General features: G+C 42.6%; 1 protein-coding gene across 1 annotated transcript; it reads right to left on the bottom strand.

Annotated features, from left to right (window-relative positions):
• Positions 1-990: 990 nt before the first annotated feature.
• On the bottom strand, positions 991-14,436 carry tcf19l (transcription factor 19 (SC1), like). The gene is made up of 6 exons (XM_079656472.1): positions 14,211-14,436; positions 12,762-13,686; positions 8,715-8,884; positions 6,554-6,944; positions 5,188-5,692; positions 991-4,398 (listed from the first exon to the last, which is right to left on the bottom strand). Exons 2-6 carry the CDS (start codon positions 13,030-13,032, stop codon positions 4,056-4,058), a joined length of 1,680 nt encoding a protein of 559 aa, XP_079512598.1. The 5' UTR covers positions 13,033-13,686; positions 14,211-14,436; the 3' UTR covers positions 991-4,055.
• Between the last annotated feature and the right edge of the window lie 1,681 nt (positions 14,437-16,117).

Genomic DNA, 16,117 nt, shown 5'->3' with positions numbered 1-16,117 from the left:
AATGGATAGGAAACTAAATACAGTTGCACACATCTTGTGTCCATATCTTTCTGTTTTGGTGGTCATGCCACAACCGGTGCGGGGGGCGCTAGCTAAAATCTTGCCTAGGGCAGCAAATTGGTCAGGGCCGGGTAAGAATACTATTATGAACATGGACATGTTGCTGTGTTCCTGGATCCTGAGTCGTGTTGCTGTGAACCTACACTTTGATTGACTGATTAAATAATCATAATGTACGCTTTCAACAGTCAGAAAGTTGTGAAGAAAGCCCATTAGAAGCCGGAGGTGTCTTCTTCAAACCGCTTGTTTTTAATTGATAGAAATATAAAATGATTGTAAACAGGAAAGCTGCAAATTCTCAATTTGAATGAGCTGTAATGTGCATATATTCAGGAGATGATCTAATAACAGATTGGCTCAACGATAGATAGCACATGCAGCTAATTATAAATGGAAACATGTCAGCCTCTGCACCATTACGAGGGAAGGGACAGAAACACTATGCACATGATACTTCTCCAAAACAGTGTCATTTTTCACAGCTATGGTGACGGATTACAATACACACCAATCATCTTATGTGCAAACTTCATTTAGAAATGCTGTAAGCAGTAATTCTGTGAGCAAATGTGACTTCATGCATGAGCTCAGATAAGAGAAATCCATTAAAAAGTTTAAGGAAAAAGAAAGACGTCCTCGTAAATGAAGCCGATTTAATGGCTTCATTTTCGGGATGAGGTTGTTCTTGTTGACTCACTGTGATCATTTCAAGGAAAACAAGAATAAAAGTAATAAGCAGACACACATCACATCTGTGTGGGATCACAGACGCAAAAGCCCGGAGGAAAACTAAATGTAAATGTCTCATTTCAATGTTCCATCAATCACGAATTGATGCGAAAGAAGATAAATGAAATGTGTTTTAGATCGCATCGTCTTTGGATTAAAGAGGAAAAAACAAAGCTATGGGGTGAAAAACAGACAACGATCCATTTTGAAAATATTCTTTAATTCTTCCCTGATAACTTTGATGCTGATGGCATCTCAGAGGGAAATGACAATTCTGTACAACCCCGCAAAACATCGGAGTGTTTCTGCTTTCAAATGTGACGGTTAGAGTGAGAGCGTAAAAGAAGAGTCCAGTGATGTTTCAGTATTAAGCTGAGAAAAGGAGATCAAACATGACGAGACTTAAGAAACAAACACAAGCTTCCACCTTAAGAGTCCGGTATCAAGGAGTTTGTACAGTAAACACAATAATGATTCATGTTAAGGCTCCAATATGCCGATGGCACACGAAACATTCAACAGTGTTATGATCACAAACTGGATGTAATCTATCAGTTGAATGTCTTTGAGGCAATGTAAATGAGACATATTTCAGATTTGCAAAGAGCTGTTAGTAATGTGGTTGTCAATATACAAAGATGATTTGTCAACTGATGACGAATCTACTTCAATTCAGAACGTTCTGAGAAAAGCCCATGAGCAGCCAGAAGTGCTATTTTAAAGTTGCTTGTTTTTAATAAACAAAAATATACAATGATTTAAAAACAGAAATACTTCCTTACTCTATTTTTATTTGTGGATTGTTATTTAATTACTTTACCTTTTTTGTAATGCATTGCTTGTAACCAAATAATTTCTTTGAATTGAAGTAAGTTATAAACTGTAGGTCAGATTTCTGCTTATTAAATGAATATATTTTTCCTGCAGGTTTAATAGAAAGTTGTCCATCTCTAGTGCCTCACATTTATTTCTGACAGAACTTGATGTAAACAAATGGGAGTGAGAGATGCTTCTTTGTCATTGCATTTCTAATTACAACCATTCGAGTCATTTGCACGTAATATGGCTTTTCCTTTTCTCCGTTCCATTGTTGAGACACTGCCAATTCTCCCAATTAAAAAGTAGCACTCTCAGCGACAGTTCACGTTTAAATGCAGCTTGGGAATACATCCTTCATTAAGACTTTCACGTGAAGCTGGAGACAATGTGAGGAAGATGGTTGACATGAGGAAGACATAGAAAACACATTTAAATATCTTAAAAAGCTCAGGAGACAAAAAGAATATGCAACATGTGATGAGACATACAAAACCAAAACACAATGAGCAGAGAAAACCTGACGATTTGGTTTTCCTTTTACATCAAAAATAAACACTGTATGATATTAGGCTTCTTTGTTAACGTCTATATAGTTGATATTGTAGTACTGCAATGAAGTGGTGTTTCCTCAGAATACAAAATACATGTTGGTTATTTTCATTGTAATGTTATGAAAGTGCACTTATCAGAAGTCCATAAACACACAGGATTATGGATCTCAAAGAACACTTTGTTGAGTCTCACTTGTAAGAAACTGATCCCAAACCAGTGATTTTTGTCAACTTCCTGCTTATTTTCTGACAGCATTTTGCCAGCTACTGGCATGCAAAACGCTGCACAGAAACAACATTCAAATCAACTGTAACCAATCATTTGTCTAATTTATTACAATTTTTCCAAAAAATACATATCTTAAAGTTTTTTTTTCTTATTTTATTGCTCAAGAATCTACATTTCCTCTTCCTTGAACAGATCAAAAAATAAACACTTATTTACACAGCATCAGCCCAGAATTATCTTTATAAACACTAGCATTATCTGAACTGAGTATTACATGAAAAGGTGGTAAACGTTGCCGTTTTTTTTTAAAAAAGGACAGTTTTTGTCCATGTCAATCAGATTTAAATAATAGAAAAGGTGCTTTAGAGAGTTTTTTTATTTCATTCCAACTCAAGCGGCAGATATGTGTGCAGTTACAGTTCAGTCAGGAGGAACGTGTCCACTAAGAGTTCAGCAGTGTGCGGAGACACATCACTGACGATCATTTCTGAATCTGTTTGTTCTGTAAAATCAGAGGATGCTATTTCATGACATTTCCGTGGTAACGAGTGCTCCCAAAGTAGCAGCCACACTGTCAGCCTGACGTCCCATAGCAACAGCTGCACACACACACACACACACACACCGACTCACAGCCTCGCCGCATTCCGCCATCTCAGGGAGGAGAAATCGGCAGAGCTGCAGCTGAGAAAAGAGAGAGTGTGTGTGTGTGTGTGCTGGTCCATTTGGACGCGTGCGTGCTGGTCCATTTGGACGCGTGCGTGCGGGTCCATTTGGACGCGTGCGTGCGTGCTGGTCCATTTGGACGGAAACACACACACACACACACACACACACACACACACACACACACACACACACACACACACACACACACACACACACACACACACACACACACACACACACACACACACACACACACACACACACACACACACACACACACACACACACACACACACTGCTCCTGCCTCCAAACATTTGATTATCCTCCCTCAAGCGCCTCTCATCAGCAGCCACAATGGAAGTCTGCTGACGCACTTCCTGCCTTTGAATTGTCCTGAAACAACGTACGCTGATTCCAAGACAGCTGCACTCCAGACATCTCATAGAGTTTATCATCACGACTGTGGGGGGCGGGGAAACAGCCCAATGGGTGTGAAGGTTTCTTTCCGTAAATGTCCACTGAAGGTCCTTTCAGCCCTGAACAATCGCCGCTAAAACAGTGAAGGCGGCAGACATCCGATAAAGTTGAATGTGTGTAGACATGAAACATTCCATCAGCCTCCCTAGCCTCTGGTCAGCGACAGCCACGCTGCTCAGAAACATTTCATCATGTTTCCCGCCCTGACCGCACCTCTCCAGGCAGTCAAAGCTGTAATGAAATCCCGCCTGAGACATTTCATTACACTTTGTTCTCCGAAGCCTGAGCCCTGAAACTGAGCAGACAGCAGGTTCATGGAGCTGCCGTCGGACCTTTAGAAACGCTCAAACTTGGGACATCAGGCTGGAGTAATCAGGGACTTTTTCCTGCCATTAGCATCCTCAATAAAAGGATTTCCACGGGTGTGGCTAAAGGAAATACAGATTTAAAATGGGGTAAATGTGGAAAGTCTAACTGGGGCCTTTTATTTTGCACCACCAGTGCCCCCCCCCCCCCCCCCTCAGCGACAGCCGCAGTGGAAGTCAGCATTGGGGTCCTTCAGCAGCTTCTTGCGGTCCACGTGCAGACAGTCTATGTGGAACCAGGCGTCACACACGTCACACTGGATCCACTGCACCGTGTCCTGCTGAGGGAGGCGGCAGCGGGGGGCCGCGCACGGCTCCACCGCGCTGCTTGTAGTCTCCTCCTCTTCCTCCTCGTCATCGTCGTCCTCATCGGAGGAGGAAGAGGAGGAGCCCGAGGAGGAGGAGGCCGAGGAGGTGGAAGAGGAGGACGAGGAGGATGGAGAGGGGAGGGAAGGCTGGGGGGGGAGCGGGTTCTTTCTGGGCCGGCCCCGTCGCTTACTGCGAAGAGAGGAGAAGAGGAAAGGAAAGAAGGAGGAGAGGTGAGGGAGAAAGGAAAGGAGACTGTTATTTACGGTTTAACTATTTTGAAAGGCTTAGATTTCTCATCAATCATCCCATTAGCCATATATTACCAAAGACCCTCCTCAACACTTTTTAATACTTTGTATTCACTTTTAAAATCTGACAAAATCCAAAGTATGCCACAGTTTAATGTATAAATGTTCTTTAAATAGACACAGAGACTTATGATACCCATCAGCAGCTATAACTCCTTTTCAAATGTGCAATTCAGCATTAATATCTTTATTAATACTAATTACACTTTCTATTTTGGAATACACATTTTTTAATATATATTTCTTTTTATATATTGTAGTGCAACATGCACATTTTTACATTCACTTTTTATTTTGTAGATCTGTTCGGTCTATTTATTAAATGCACCTTTTTATGTAAACTTCCTCTATTTATTTCAATATTTTATTCTTTTTTATGGCACAAAAACTTACTTCTTTTCAATTTATTCTAAAATGAGGAACTGTCACCCACTCAATTCCCTCCTGGATAAATAAAGTATTCTGATTATTACAAATGACTCATTGGTTAAAAATGTACCTGATTATTAATAGCAGATACATTGGCCAAATCCTGAATTAAACATTCCTGGTAAGATTGTAAAAAAGAGACTTTGGTGACCCCTAGTGGTGGTAGGACAAATAAAAGCAATATCCACCAACAATAGGAGATTTCTGCACCTCCTCCTCCTCCTCCTCCGTGATATCTCACCTTGCTGGGTGGTGGAACCTGTTGAACTGCACCCTGCCTCTCTCCTCGGTGCAGATCCTCACTGAGGGGGAGGCCAGGCTGTACTTCTCTCCTCCCACCACTAGGGGGGAGAACACGGGGGAGCAGAGGGACCTCCGCCGGCCCCTCTGCGGTGCGGGGGCGCAGTGAGCAGACTTCTGCTGGCGGAACGCTGCGATGCTGCCGTGGGTTACCGTCTGGACGCGCTGCACCGCCTGCACTTCCTGTTTGTGGGCGGCGGGGCTGGAGAAGGACGCCTGGAGGAGGTTCTGGTTCAGACGGCTGTTGGTCATGGCGCCGTGGAAACTGCCGATGGTCCTGATGCCGGCGGGGAAGGGCTTGGCCTCCAGGGGGCGCCGGATGTCGGTGTGGGTCTGGGGCGGCAGCTGCAGAGGGGGGGGGTTGAAAGTCTCCGACTCAGACTTGTAGAGCCGCCGCCGCTTCTTCGCCCTCGACCTCTGTCCGTCCTCCAAAGATCCTGATGGAGCTGGACAACATTAGACATGATTACTGGAAGCACATCTAGAGATAAAGATAACTTTGTTTTCCCTGCCTGTATGTGTCTGCGTGGCAAAATAGATAAACACAACTTTAACCCGACGCTGATCGATTCATTCCTTGCTGTTATAGGAATGCTGCATTTTCAGTCTGAATAAAAACTAATGCACTATTGAAGTGACAACTTTAACCTTACACAAGGTTACTTGTTGGTCAGTGAAAACAAATCATTTAAAATGTTCATTTGATGTTGAGTTATAGTAAATGTAATTAACCAGACTTCCATACAAAATACTGATAAATCGTTCTCATGACATGTGGCTAACAAGGCTTTTTTAGTTTTATATGTAATGTTTGTTTCACGCCAAGCATTAGTGTATTTCCCCTTGTTTTCATGCTACCTACTGCACAATGTATGATGTATTGTGCAGAGTGTTCTCGAGGCAGGAAGCTGCTGATGTTCCCAAACAAATAATCAGCCGCTTTGAGGAACCAACCTGTGTCTGTGCTGCTGTGAAGAGCGCTACACACTTTATCATTAAAGTGTAGGTTTCATACTTTACATTACGTGTTATTTAGCTTTTTATCCAAAGAAACGTGCATTAACTTAAATATTGTAGACATATTATGGGAGCAAAGTGGGGTTAAGTATCGTGCCCAAGGACACTGAGGTAAAGGAAACGGTTAAAAGATGTCAGTTTATGTGTATGCAGCTTTATTAACTGGCCTGGGTAAATTAACAGAATAACTTAAAAGCTAGGAAAAACCCATTGGGCTCTTTGGATCTGGAGCCTCCCATGTTCGCAGAGGGCTCAGTGTGGATTTCTTCAGGCATTAAGCTGAGCGTTACCTCCTCGACACCTGGGCTCGTCGGAGCTGTCATCCTCCAGCAGCACGGTGTGGGCCGACTTCCTGCGGCTCCTGGAGGTCGGCTGCTGGGACTTTGATGAGGGCACTGAAGCAGCTGAGAAGGATGGAGGCGTGGAGGGCGGGAGCAGAGAGGACATGCCCACCTCCAGGGGGGGGGAGTAGGAGGAGCCGGGGTCCGAGGCGGTGCCCTCGTTGCTGTGGCTCCTCTTGAAGGTCCAGGCACTGCCCTTCATCTTGCTCAGACTGCCGATGGAGTTGAGGATGACGGTGGAGCGGTTGATGGACAGCTTGGACAGGTCCAGGTTGGCGGCTGCTTTACGCTCCTGGTTGGTTCTGATCCGGTTCTGAAGGTCGGAGGAAAAGGTGCCAGCCTAGGAGACAACGCATAGACATTAGAACTTTATGTGGCAAAGGCAAATACACATTGGGTTTCATTTGAATGCATAATTTGTCTTTTCCTGCACTTCATGAATGAGTACGTTTGTAATTCAAGTGCAAAATATATCATCTATCATCATTAAAATGGGAGATAACCTTTTCTGCTTTTACTATTCTGTCCATGGCATTTTCCCATTATCACAGCTTTACAATGCCTGCACTGTTCAAGCTTGAGCAGCAAATATGTAATCATCTTTCTCATTGTCAATAAATCCCTTTAAAAAGAACCAAAACAACAATGTTACATTATTTCATTACATCGCATGTCACTTGTTAGACGCTTTTATCCAAAGCGACTTACATACTCAATATGGTATGTGGACAATCCCCACAGGAGCAATTTGGGGTGAAGTTAGATACACGCTTTACAACATCAGGAGGATACGCCCCCTTCTGACCCAGAAAGCCACGCAGGTTCTGGCCCAGGCTCTCGTCATCTCACGCCTAGACTACTGCAACTCCCTCCTGGCTGGTCTACCTGCATGTGCCATCCGACATCTGCAGCTCATCCAGAATGCAGCGGCTCGTCTGGTCTTCAACCTTCCAACATGTTCCCACACCACACCGCTCCTCCGCTCCCTTCACTGGCTTCCAGTAACTGCTAGAATCCACTTCAAGACACTGGTACTTGCGTACCATGCTGCGAATGGATCTGGCCCTTCCTACATCCAGGACATGGTTAAACCTTACACCCCAGCGCGTGCACTCCGCTCTGCATCAGCCAAACAGCTCACTGCACCCTCGCTGCGAGGGGGACCCAAGTTCCCATCAGTAAAAACACGTGGGTTTGCTATCCTGGCTCCAAAATGGTGGAATGAGCTCCCCATTGACATCAGGACAGCAGAAAGCTACACATCTTCCGGCGCAGACTGAAAACTCATCTCTTTAGACTCCACTTCCAGCGATTGAATTACTAACAAAGCACTTATATACTAATAAAGGACTGGCATATCTAAAGCCAGTTGAGTAGCACTTGAAATGTTTGGCTCTATGAAACCTGATGTACTTATATGATTCTGTTTTCTTCAAGTTTGTATCTTGTTGGTCGAACGCACTTATTGTAAGTCGCTTTGGATAAAAGCGTCAGCTAAATGCAATGTAATGTAAAAGTTTCTTACCCAGGAACACAACGACATGCTGACTGCAGTGGGACTCGAACTTGGTACCCTCTCTCTATATATGTCATATATATATGTTGCACTGTTGGAGGAGCCTGTGACCTACGTTTTTAATTGCCATATCTACATTGTAGCTTCTGTGTAAATGCTAATAAAGCCTTGAATTGAATTGAATGTATGGTGCTTCTCTCAATTATGTACGACTTCCATACCTAAGTAAAAGGCTTCACCACTGGTTCCAACAGAACACATGTTTTATTTTTTTCAAACATTCATTTAAAATCACCAATAACAGGTCATTTTCAGTCGGACTTTTTAGGTGGATTAATACTTATTTAGTGTTGTGGTAGTGAGTATTTACGTGAGGATTCTTCAATTCTATATACGACCAGATATCTGTACTCAATTTGTTAAAACAAGCCTGCGATATCTTTGTAGAAAAAAAAAGTGCAATTTATAACTGACTGTTGAGGGCGATGAAGCATCATTATAAATGTGTACCAGTAAACCAAAACAGTAGATTCTGGGAGTGAAGAGCCCACTATCTCTGCTTTATCTGACCTATGAAATCACAGCAGACATTACCTTTGGAATCGTGATGGCATCGAAGTCTAGCGGACGAACTTTGACCTTCTGAAAGAGGAAGTAGAACTCGGGGCTCCCTGGAGTCGACTGGCCCCCGAAGGTCAGCGTGTCCCCATCTGAGAGCTCCCATTGGATGCCGGGCTGGAGGCGGACCTCGTTCACCCAGGTGCCTAGCAATGCAAGAGGAGAATACTTTATTTTTTAATATAATCTGCTGACTTGTTACCCCTCCTTATAAACTCTGACATGCAGGTAATCTGTTGCCAGATCTTTACAGGGCCTTTTTAAAAAAAAATATGAACAAACAAGAAAATGAGCAGGGCATCAAAATGAAGTCATCAGTTTCCTGTGTTTAGGGAAATGTAGAACAGACCTAGAATTAGCATAGAGGAGCTGGACGGCAACAAGGCAATCAAAAGGCTGTAACAGCACGGCACACTATGAGAAATGCAGTGAATACTAAGGTTTAATAGCATAATATGTGAAACAGAGTGAAATGACTTGGAGAGTTGGGTAGAGAGTGCAGTTTAGATCCAGAGAGAGTCAGATAGTCCATCAGCCTTAAGTGGAGAGCTCACTTCCTCCCTGTACAGCTTCAGGTTTCACTAAAGACTGAAGCCCTCTGAGGCTCTGAGAGGTGTGTTTCTGACTGTCCTGTACATACAGTACGATCTCTTTCCCTCTGGCTACTCTTAGTGCTCCTTGAGCTTCCATTTGCTCATTATTACTTCTGATCTATTTTTGGGCTCTCAATAGTTTTCGACTACCTGACACTGAATTAGCTCCCGTTTCAGTTGATTCTTTCACTTTTCATTTGATTATGAAAACACATATATTTCCAATTCATTTTCTCTCCATCAATTTAGTGAATAATCATCCTAATTGTCTCAGTCCTACTTTTCTTCGATAGCTACTGTAAAACCTGTTCAACTGGTCTTTGAAAGTATTTACCTCTCAGTCTCTCACACCTCAGGATTTGCTACAAATGTATGTAATATTTCTGAATTCTATCATGTGTTAGTATGTGTTAATGGAATTGTTTTGTTGTTGTTAGAGGCATCATACAGGAGAGGAGACTTCACTGAATGTTATATGTGTGAAAATGACCACCTGACGTAACCCAGGAGAGCTCACATGGGAGATTCCGGACAGATGTGTACAAACTGTGCTCCAACAGCATCATAAACACTTATGGCGCGTTTCCACAGCAGCACGGAGCTCGCTTTAAGCGTGCCGAGCCGTGCGGGGCCCGTTTTTGGTTGCGTTTCCACTTGGCCTAGTACCGGCTAGCGGATCCTAATTCAGTTTTTCTGGCTCCATAAAATCGTGGTTCTAGGGCCAGGAACAACCAGGCTGAGTCGGGCTGAGTATGCTAAACTAGAGAGAGAATCGCTGGCAAGGGGGCTACAACTACAACAAGATGAACATATTTGACCGTGATTTAATTGTAATAAAAGTTTCAAAATGATGCCGAAGTAACTACATACTGATACCGGTTAGTAAAAACCATGAATTAAGGCTTTGACAAGTCTGCAGACAGACGGCAGGCGAAAAACCTTTTAAAATGCGTGTTTTCTAGTGGAGATTTGGCTAAGCTAACGTTGTAAATGCTCCTACCGTCCACACTCACAACGGCCTATACAGACATAAATAAACCAGCGACTGTATTCGCCATGACACAGACAGTATGTGGTTTGTACTTGTTTAACTTTGGTCTAGTTTCTGAACAGATATGAGGAGCTGTGAGCTCTGAGTGCTAACAGCTAACGGCTGTGTTTTTTTTCTGGGGCTCTCATTGAAGATGACGTCACGGCTCCGCCTACACTGCGTTACTATAGATCAGGGGTCACCAACCTTTTTTAGGGTGAGGGCTACTTTAAAAAAATAAAACAAGTCGGGGGCTACTTTTACTCCTCTTTTTTAGTTTTTTGCAGTGTATATATTTAGCACATTTTAACGTTAATATGCTTACCTTTAACCTTTGTGTGCTGTTTGGGTCTGTGGGACCCGTTTTCAGTGTTTACTAAAAGAACATGTTTGCAATCTAATTATTTTAACCTGCTTTATTTGGGGGTGGACGGGCCTCAGCTCCTCTAGGGGGGTCCGGGGGCGTGCTCCCCCGGGAAGATGTTTTTTAAAATGTTGAAGTGAAATGCTGGTGCACTCTGGTGTATCCATAAATTCTAGTGAATTTGTGGATACAGCTTTCAACACTCAAATGAAAGGGAGCTGAATACTTTTCAATAATCCAATCATCTTTAGAATATGATCACAACCAATAACAAATCATTTAAACTGGTTTATTCTTATCTTATGTTACCTAGTTAGCATTCTTTCTTTCTATTTATGCATATTTTACTAATCACTCCCTTTTTAAACTGTTTTTTTTTTTTTTACTGTCCTATAGTACACATTGGAATGATTTCTTAATTTATCTATACTAAATAGATAAAGGTGTGCTCTCCCAGCTCGCTCGCTCGCTCTCTCTCTCTCTCTCTCTCTCTCTCTCTCTCTCCCTCCCTCCCTCCCTAGCTCTCTCTCTCTCTCTCTCTCTCCCTCCCTAGCTCTCTCTCTCTCTCTCTCTCTCCCTCTGTCTCGCTCGCTCACAGAGGCTGTGTGCTCCTCCGTGGCGATGACGGCTTGCGTTAAAAAAATAAAAATACACATATTTGTAAAGTGGGGGGACACAAATGGGATTTCGAAAAGAGCGGGGGGCAAGTCCCCCCTGTACCCAGTGGAAATTATGCCATGCGTGTGTGTGCGTCAAGTGCAATAAATATATATGCAAGTTGCAACACACAGAGTAAATCTCTGCCCCTCATGTGCTGTTTAGGCTGGCACGACTAGGCTGTTCAATGGGGCTGATGTGTTGTGTAGATTCTGCCAGAAGGAAAATCAGCAGGGAGGTGCCACATTGCTCTTCTTCCCGACTGCAACTCTGGACCCGCAAATCAAGCAAGAACGTGATTGGTCGATATTCATTGTGGGGGTGGCGGGAGGAGGGGTGTTAGATAGATATAGAGTTATATTAAGTAGATAGAGTTCGCTATGATTTAGGTTTCGTTTATTCATAGGGTAGATTCTTTGAATTACATTTCCTTTTTTGTTTTGTGTATTTTATTCATGGACTTGCTTGGCGAGCTATTTTTAGAACATGCCCCGCGATCGACTCACGTTGCCCCTGCGGGCGACTAAGTGCCCGCGGGCACCGTGTTGGCTACCCCTGCTATAGATACTACCCCAGTTCCTAAACTGTAATGGAAATGCGCCATAAAGTGAGCCAGTCCTAACGAGTTTGTGTGCATCATTCTGAGGCTAACCTGGTCTGCATGTGCACAGCTGTGTTAGGGCAGCTCATACGTGATGTGCCGCTCTGTGGGGCTCCGCTGCTGTCAGGCTGAATGCGTTAGGAATTCAGAAAAACAGCTTGTTTGTGGGGTTTAGCATTTGTGTGTTGGCCTCCCTCACATCGCAAAATGTGTGTGATAGTGTTTCACATGTTTACATTATTTAGTATCTGTATTAATGTAAAGCGTCTAATATGCAACTTTATTACCCCTGTCAGTGAATCTGTATCTTTGAAACACAAATACTAAAAAATAAAGTGTGTGTGGTGTATTGGTGTGTGTGTTTGGTGTATTTGTGTGAATGCGTTTCCCCGTAATGGGATTCATGTTTCTTGTAAGCGGGTGTGTAACTTTCTCTTCCACAATGACTGTAGAGGAGGGGTGTGTCAGTGTGTGTGGGAGTCAGTTGGACTTTGGCTGGTCTTAAGGTCTTTAAAAATGTTTCCCTTAAGCACAATATGAAGTGAATTGAAAAAAGCTGAAATAGTCAGCAACAGCTATTTTTATGAGTCTATGGACTTGATTTATTTTAAATAGCATATTTTTGTCTTCATTCTTAATAAAGCCTTCTAATCAATTGATTTTAAGCTCACAGATATGTGACCTTAATTTCTCCCATTTGTCAGGGACATTGAAATCTTCCCGGACGCAATTACTGCCACATTTTTAAAATTCTGGTGCAAATGTGTCCTTTTCTCACCATGACTGCTCCTGTCCTTGATGTGGACCATCCAGCCCTCCTCCTGCGGCGCCTCTTCCCCTTCCCCCGCCTCCCTCTCTGCGTGCAGCTCGGCGTGGATCCGTGACACCGAGGTGGAGTCCAGCGTGACGTCACACAGCTCCGCCGCCCGGCCCAGCCTGAACACCGAGTGGCTCAGCGCCGGCCTAAAGGTGTACAGGTCCCTCGCCGAGTCCCCTGCAGACGACCCGATCCGCAGCAACTGGAAGCACGGCTGCACCCCGCACAGCATGACTGAAGGCTTTGATTGTCTGCCACCGCTGAACCCCCCCTGACCCAGAGGCCACACAATATCTGTGACAGGCCCTGAGCTACAGCAGGTTAAGATCCATTGTGTGATATACTCTTTGCTAGTGGACCGAAGTTAAATTAAAGGCATGTGAACTTGCAATAATCTACTAGATCAAATATTCTAAGCTCAGGCCTGGTTACAGGCAGGTGCAGCTGTTTGAGCAACAGTTGTTTGCATTAGTATGGAAAGCAGATGCCTTGTTGCGCCTTGCCGTGAATACATGAATAAATAATAAGGATATGGAGCCCTGTGTAAGCTGGGGAAGTGTGGAAATGAGCTACTGCACTCTGTCATGAGCTCAAACTCACACAAATTAAATCCTCCATGGAGTGGAGGCTGTAAGAGGATCTTTAGTAATGTGGACAGCCTGCGTGTTACCACTAAATGGGAAAGGTGCAGTAAATATTAAAACCATGAAAAGCAAACCTGCCATAGAAACTTGACAGCCGTGACTTTTAGCCCGAGTTCTGACGTTTAAAATTAACAGGTTTGAACAGCTGTCATCTGAGCCTGTGTGTAAATGTGTGAGATTAAAATCCCAGGCTCCTGACATCAGCCGTCTCACAGGTGAGAAGCCTGACAGTGCTGTCTGATCTGAAAGAAAACATAAAATACATTTGCTTAATTGCTGTACTTAGTACATCTTTATAGATGTTATTTTCTTGACACTTCCGACGCCACATAAAACATGCTTCATTACAGGCTGCCGTTAAATTAAACTAATGTCACACTGAGGGAAAAACACCAGATGCTTCTTAAACATGAGAAACATGAAAACTGTCAGCTTCACACTGTGATCTTTAGCTTTGTGCAGTGTGCACCGCATGCCGTGCATCAGCTGCATGTAGACGTATCATGGGACACGGCACAAAGCAAGACACAATAACCAAGAGAAATCAACGGAATGTCAAGTAAAACCTCGTTTTAAAAAAAATTACTGCACATATCCTGATAGAATCTGCACATATACTTAAGAATGTAGCGATAAAAGTTACAGTGAGATTGAAAGATCAATGAGGTATCGTAGTCCTGGTTTTTAGCTTGTCAGTCAGAAACAGGATCAAGCTAGCTGACGTAGTTCCTTGTAGGACAGAATGAAAGTCAAAGCTGCCACTTACAACAATGGCATTCCGTCTTTATGTGAATTATTCCTCAACCAGCTGCCGAAAAAACACCGTCGACTACTCCACCAGCTGCTTCAGCTCATAAACTTTGAATAAAATGTTTTGTTTCTGCAGGTTTTTATCGCCGTTGTTCGCTTAGTTCGGTGCAGCTTTTCGCCTCCTGTCCTCCCGGGAGGAAGTGCTTTGAAATTTGGCGCGCCACTCCTGGGGCTTCCTTGAACGAGAACACGCGTCATGTCCTGCTCCGCCCTGATTGGCTGAGGGCCAAGGCGCCTTCAGCGGGAACAGGACGGGCTGAGTCCGGGGACCAGAATAACAGCTGCTGAACAGCTCAGTGGAGAAATAAAGCTCCTTTGAATTTGAATAACGACAAGTACATTAACTCAAGTACTTAAGTACAAATCCCAGGTAAGTTAGTTGTAGTGCAACTCCATGCTGTACTCCATAGAGTGGGTGAAAGAACCAGCCCATTCATCGTATATTTTACTTATGTTATGTGCTGTAGCAATAGGCCTACTTCAGGGTAAAAGTAGGCTACTGCAAGTAAAGGCCATGCATTCATAATCTTAGTTCATACTAGTATACATTATGTATATATTGTAGATTACCCTGTAACAGCATACATCATTTATATGTATGAAATACACTGTTTACACTGCCATATTCACCTACCTACATCATTCATGTATTAAAAGTTAAAGTTATCATTATCAGGAATGGAAATATATAGGCTACTGTATATTATATTACTGCATGGATATAATTAGTATTGCATTAATTATTACATTACTTTAATGTTGGAACTTTGTAAGGTGGGGCTTATTTTAATTACTTTATACACTGTCATATATAGTATTATTAGACATCACACTTAATTCTTTTTTTTGGATTGATAACGTGAATCAACAAGGTGACTAAATCTGTCAAATTTAGTTGACTAAAAGTCAGCAATAAATGGAAAAACTCAAGTAGTAACATTTTAGAACCTTTAAAGTTATACCTTAAAGTGCATTACCTTACTTACAGTCCACCACTGCTAGGCTACTTCTCAAAATATTGTACTTTCCCCCCGCTACATTCCAACTTAACTGACATGTCCATTCTAAAATGTTGGAAACACCCCTCATCTTAAACTGTGTCACACACTACAGTTAAAGCATTGAGAAAACACAACTTCCAGTAGCTTCTAGCTCTGTGCATATTCAAAGTTAAAGAGATTAAATATGTCTGAAACTTTGAGATCCTCTCTAGACTATTACAAAATAGGTTTTCCTTGGAATACATGACTGAAATTAAAATGGAAATACTTGAGTTAGTATGAATGAAATCAGAATATTAAAAGCAGGTGCACATGAAAAACAACAACGTTGGATTCATTCTCTGTTGAAAATTCATTTAATTGGAATTATTCATTCATTACAGAAAAAGAGAAGCTTTATAAAAATCTTTGCAGGGTGCCGAAGGGTCTAATATGATACGGGTATATAAATATTCATATTCTTCAAGCAAACGAGGGTGTATGGCCACTTGTTCATGGCAGTGCAGTGAAGTATCGCTAGAGTCAATGATTACCGATCTGGAGCAATGAGATCTGAACTCTTATAAGATATAATAAAGCATTCAAGTGATTTCTCTCAAAGTGAAAGTAACAACAAGGAACAACATGCAAACTCAATGTGCACTATCCTCAGGAATAAACGATTAAATGTTTCCGTGTTTAATGTGCATATGACAATAAAGCAGAATTGATCTGACTTCAATTAAATAAATGTAAACCTTAAATACAACACCGAAGAAAATCAAACCACAAAAATGTTACATATATTTTTCTAAATGCGTCATACTTCAGAATTCATACAGATTTAACAAACAGACCCATACTTGTGATGATGTTATCCCAC

The sequence above is a fragment of the Notothenia rossii genome, assembly GCF_949606895.1.
Source record: "Notothenia rossii genome assembly, chromosome: 10".
NCBI classification, from domain to species: domain Eukaryota; kingdom Metazoa; phylum Chordata; class Actinopteri; order Perciformes; family Nototheniidae; genus Notothenia; species Notothenia rossii.
This window is presented reverse-complemented; position numbering and strand designations above follow the sequence as displayed.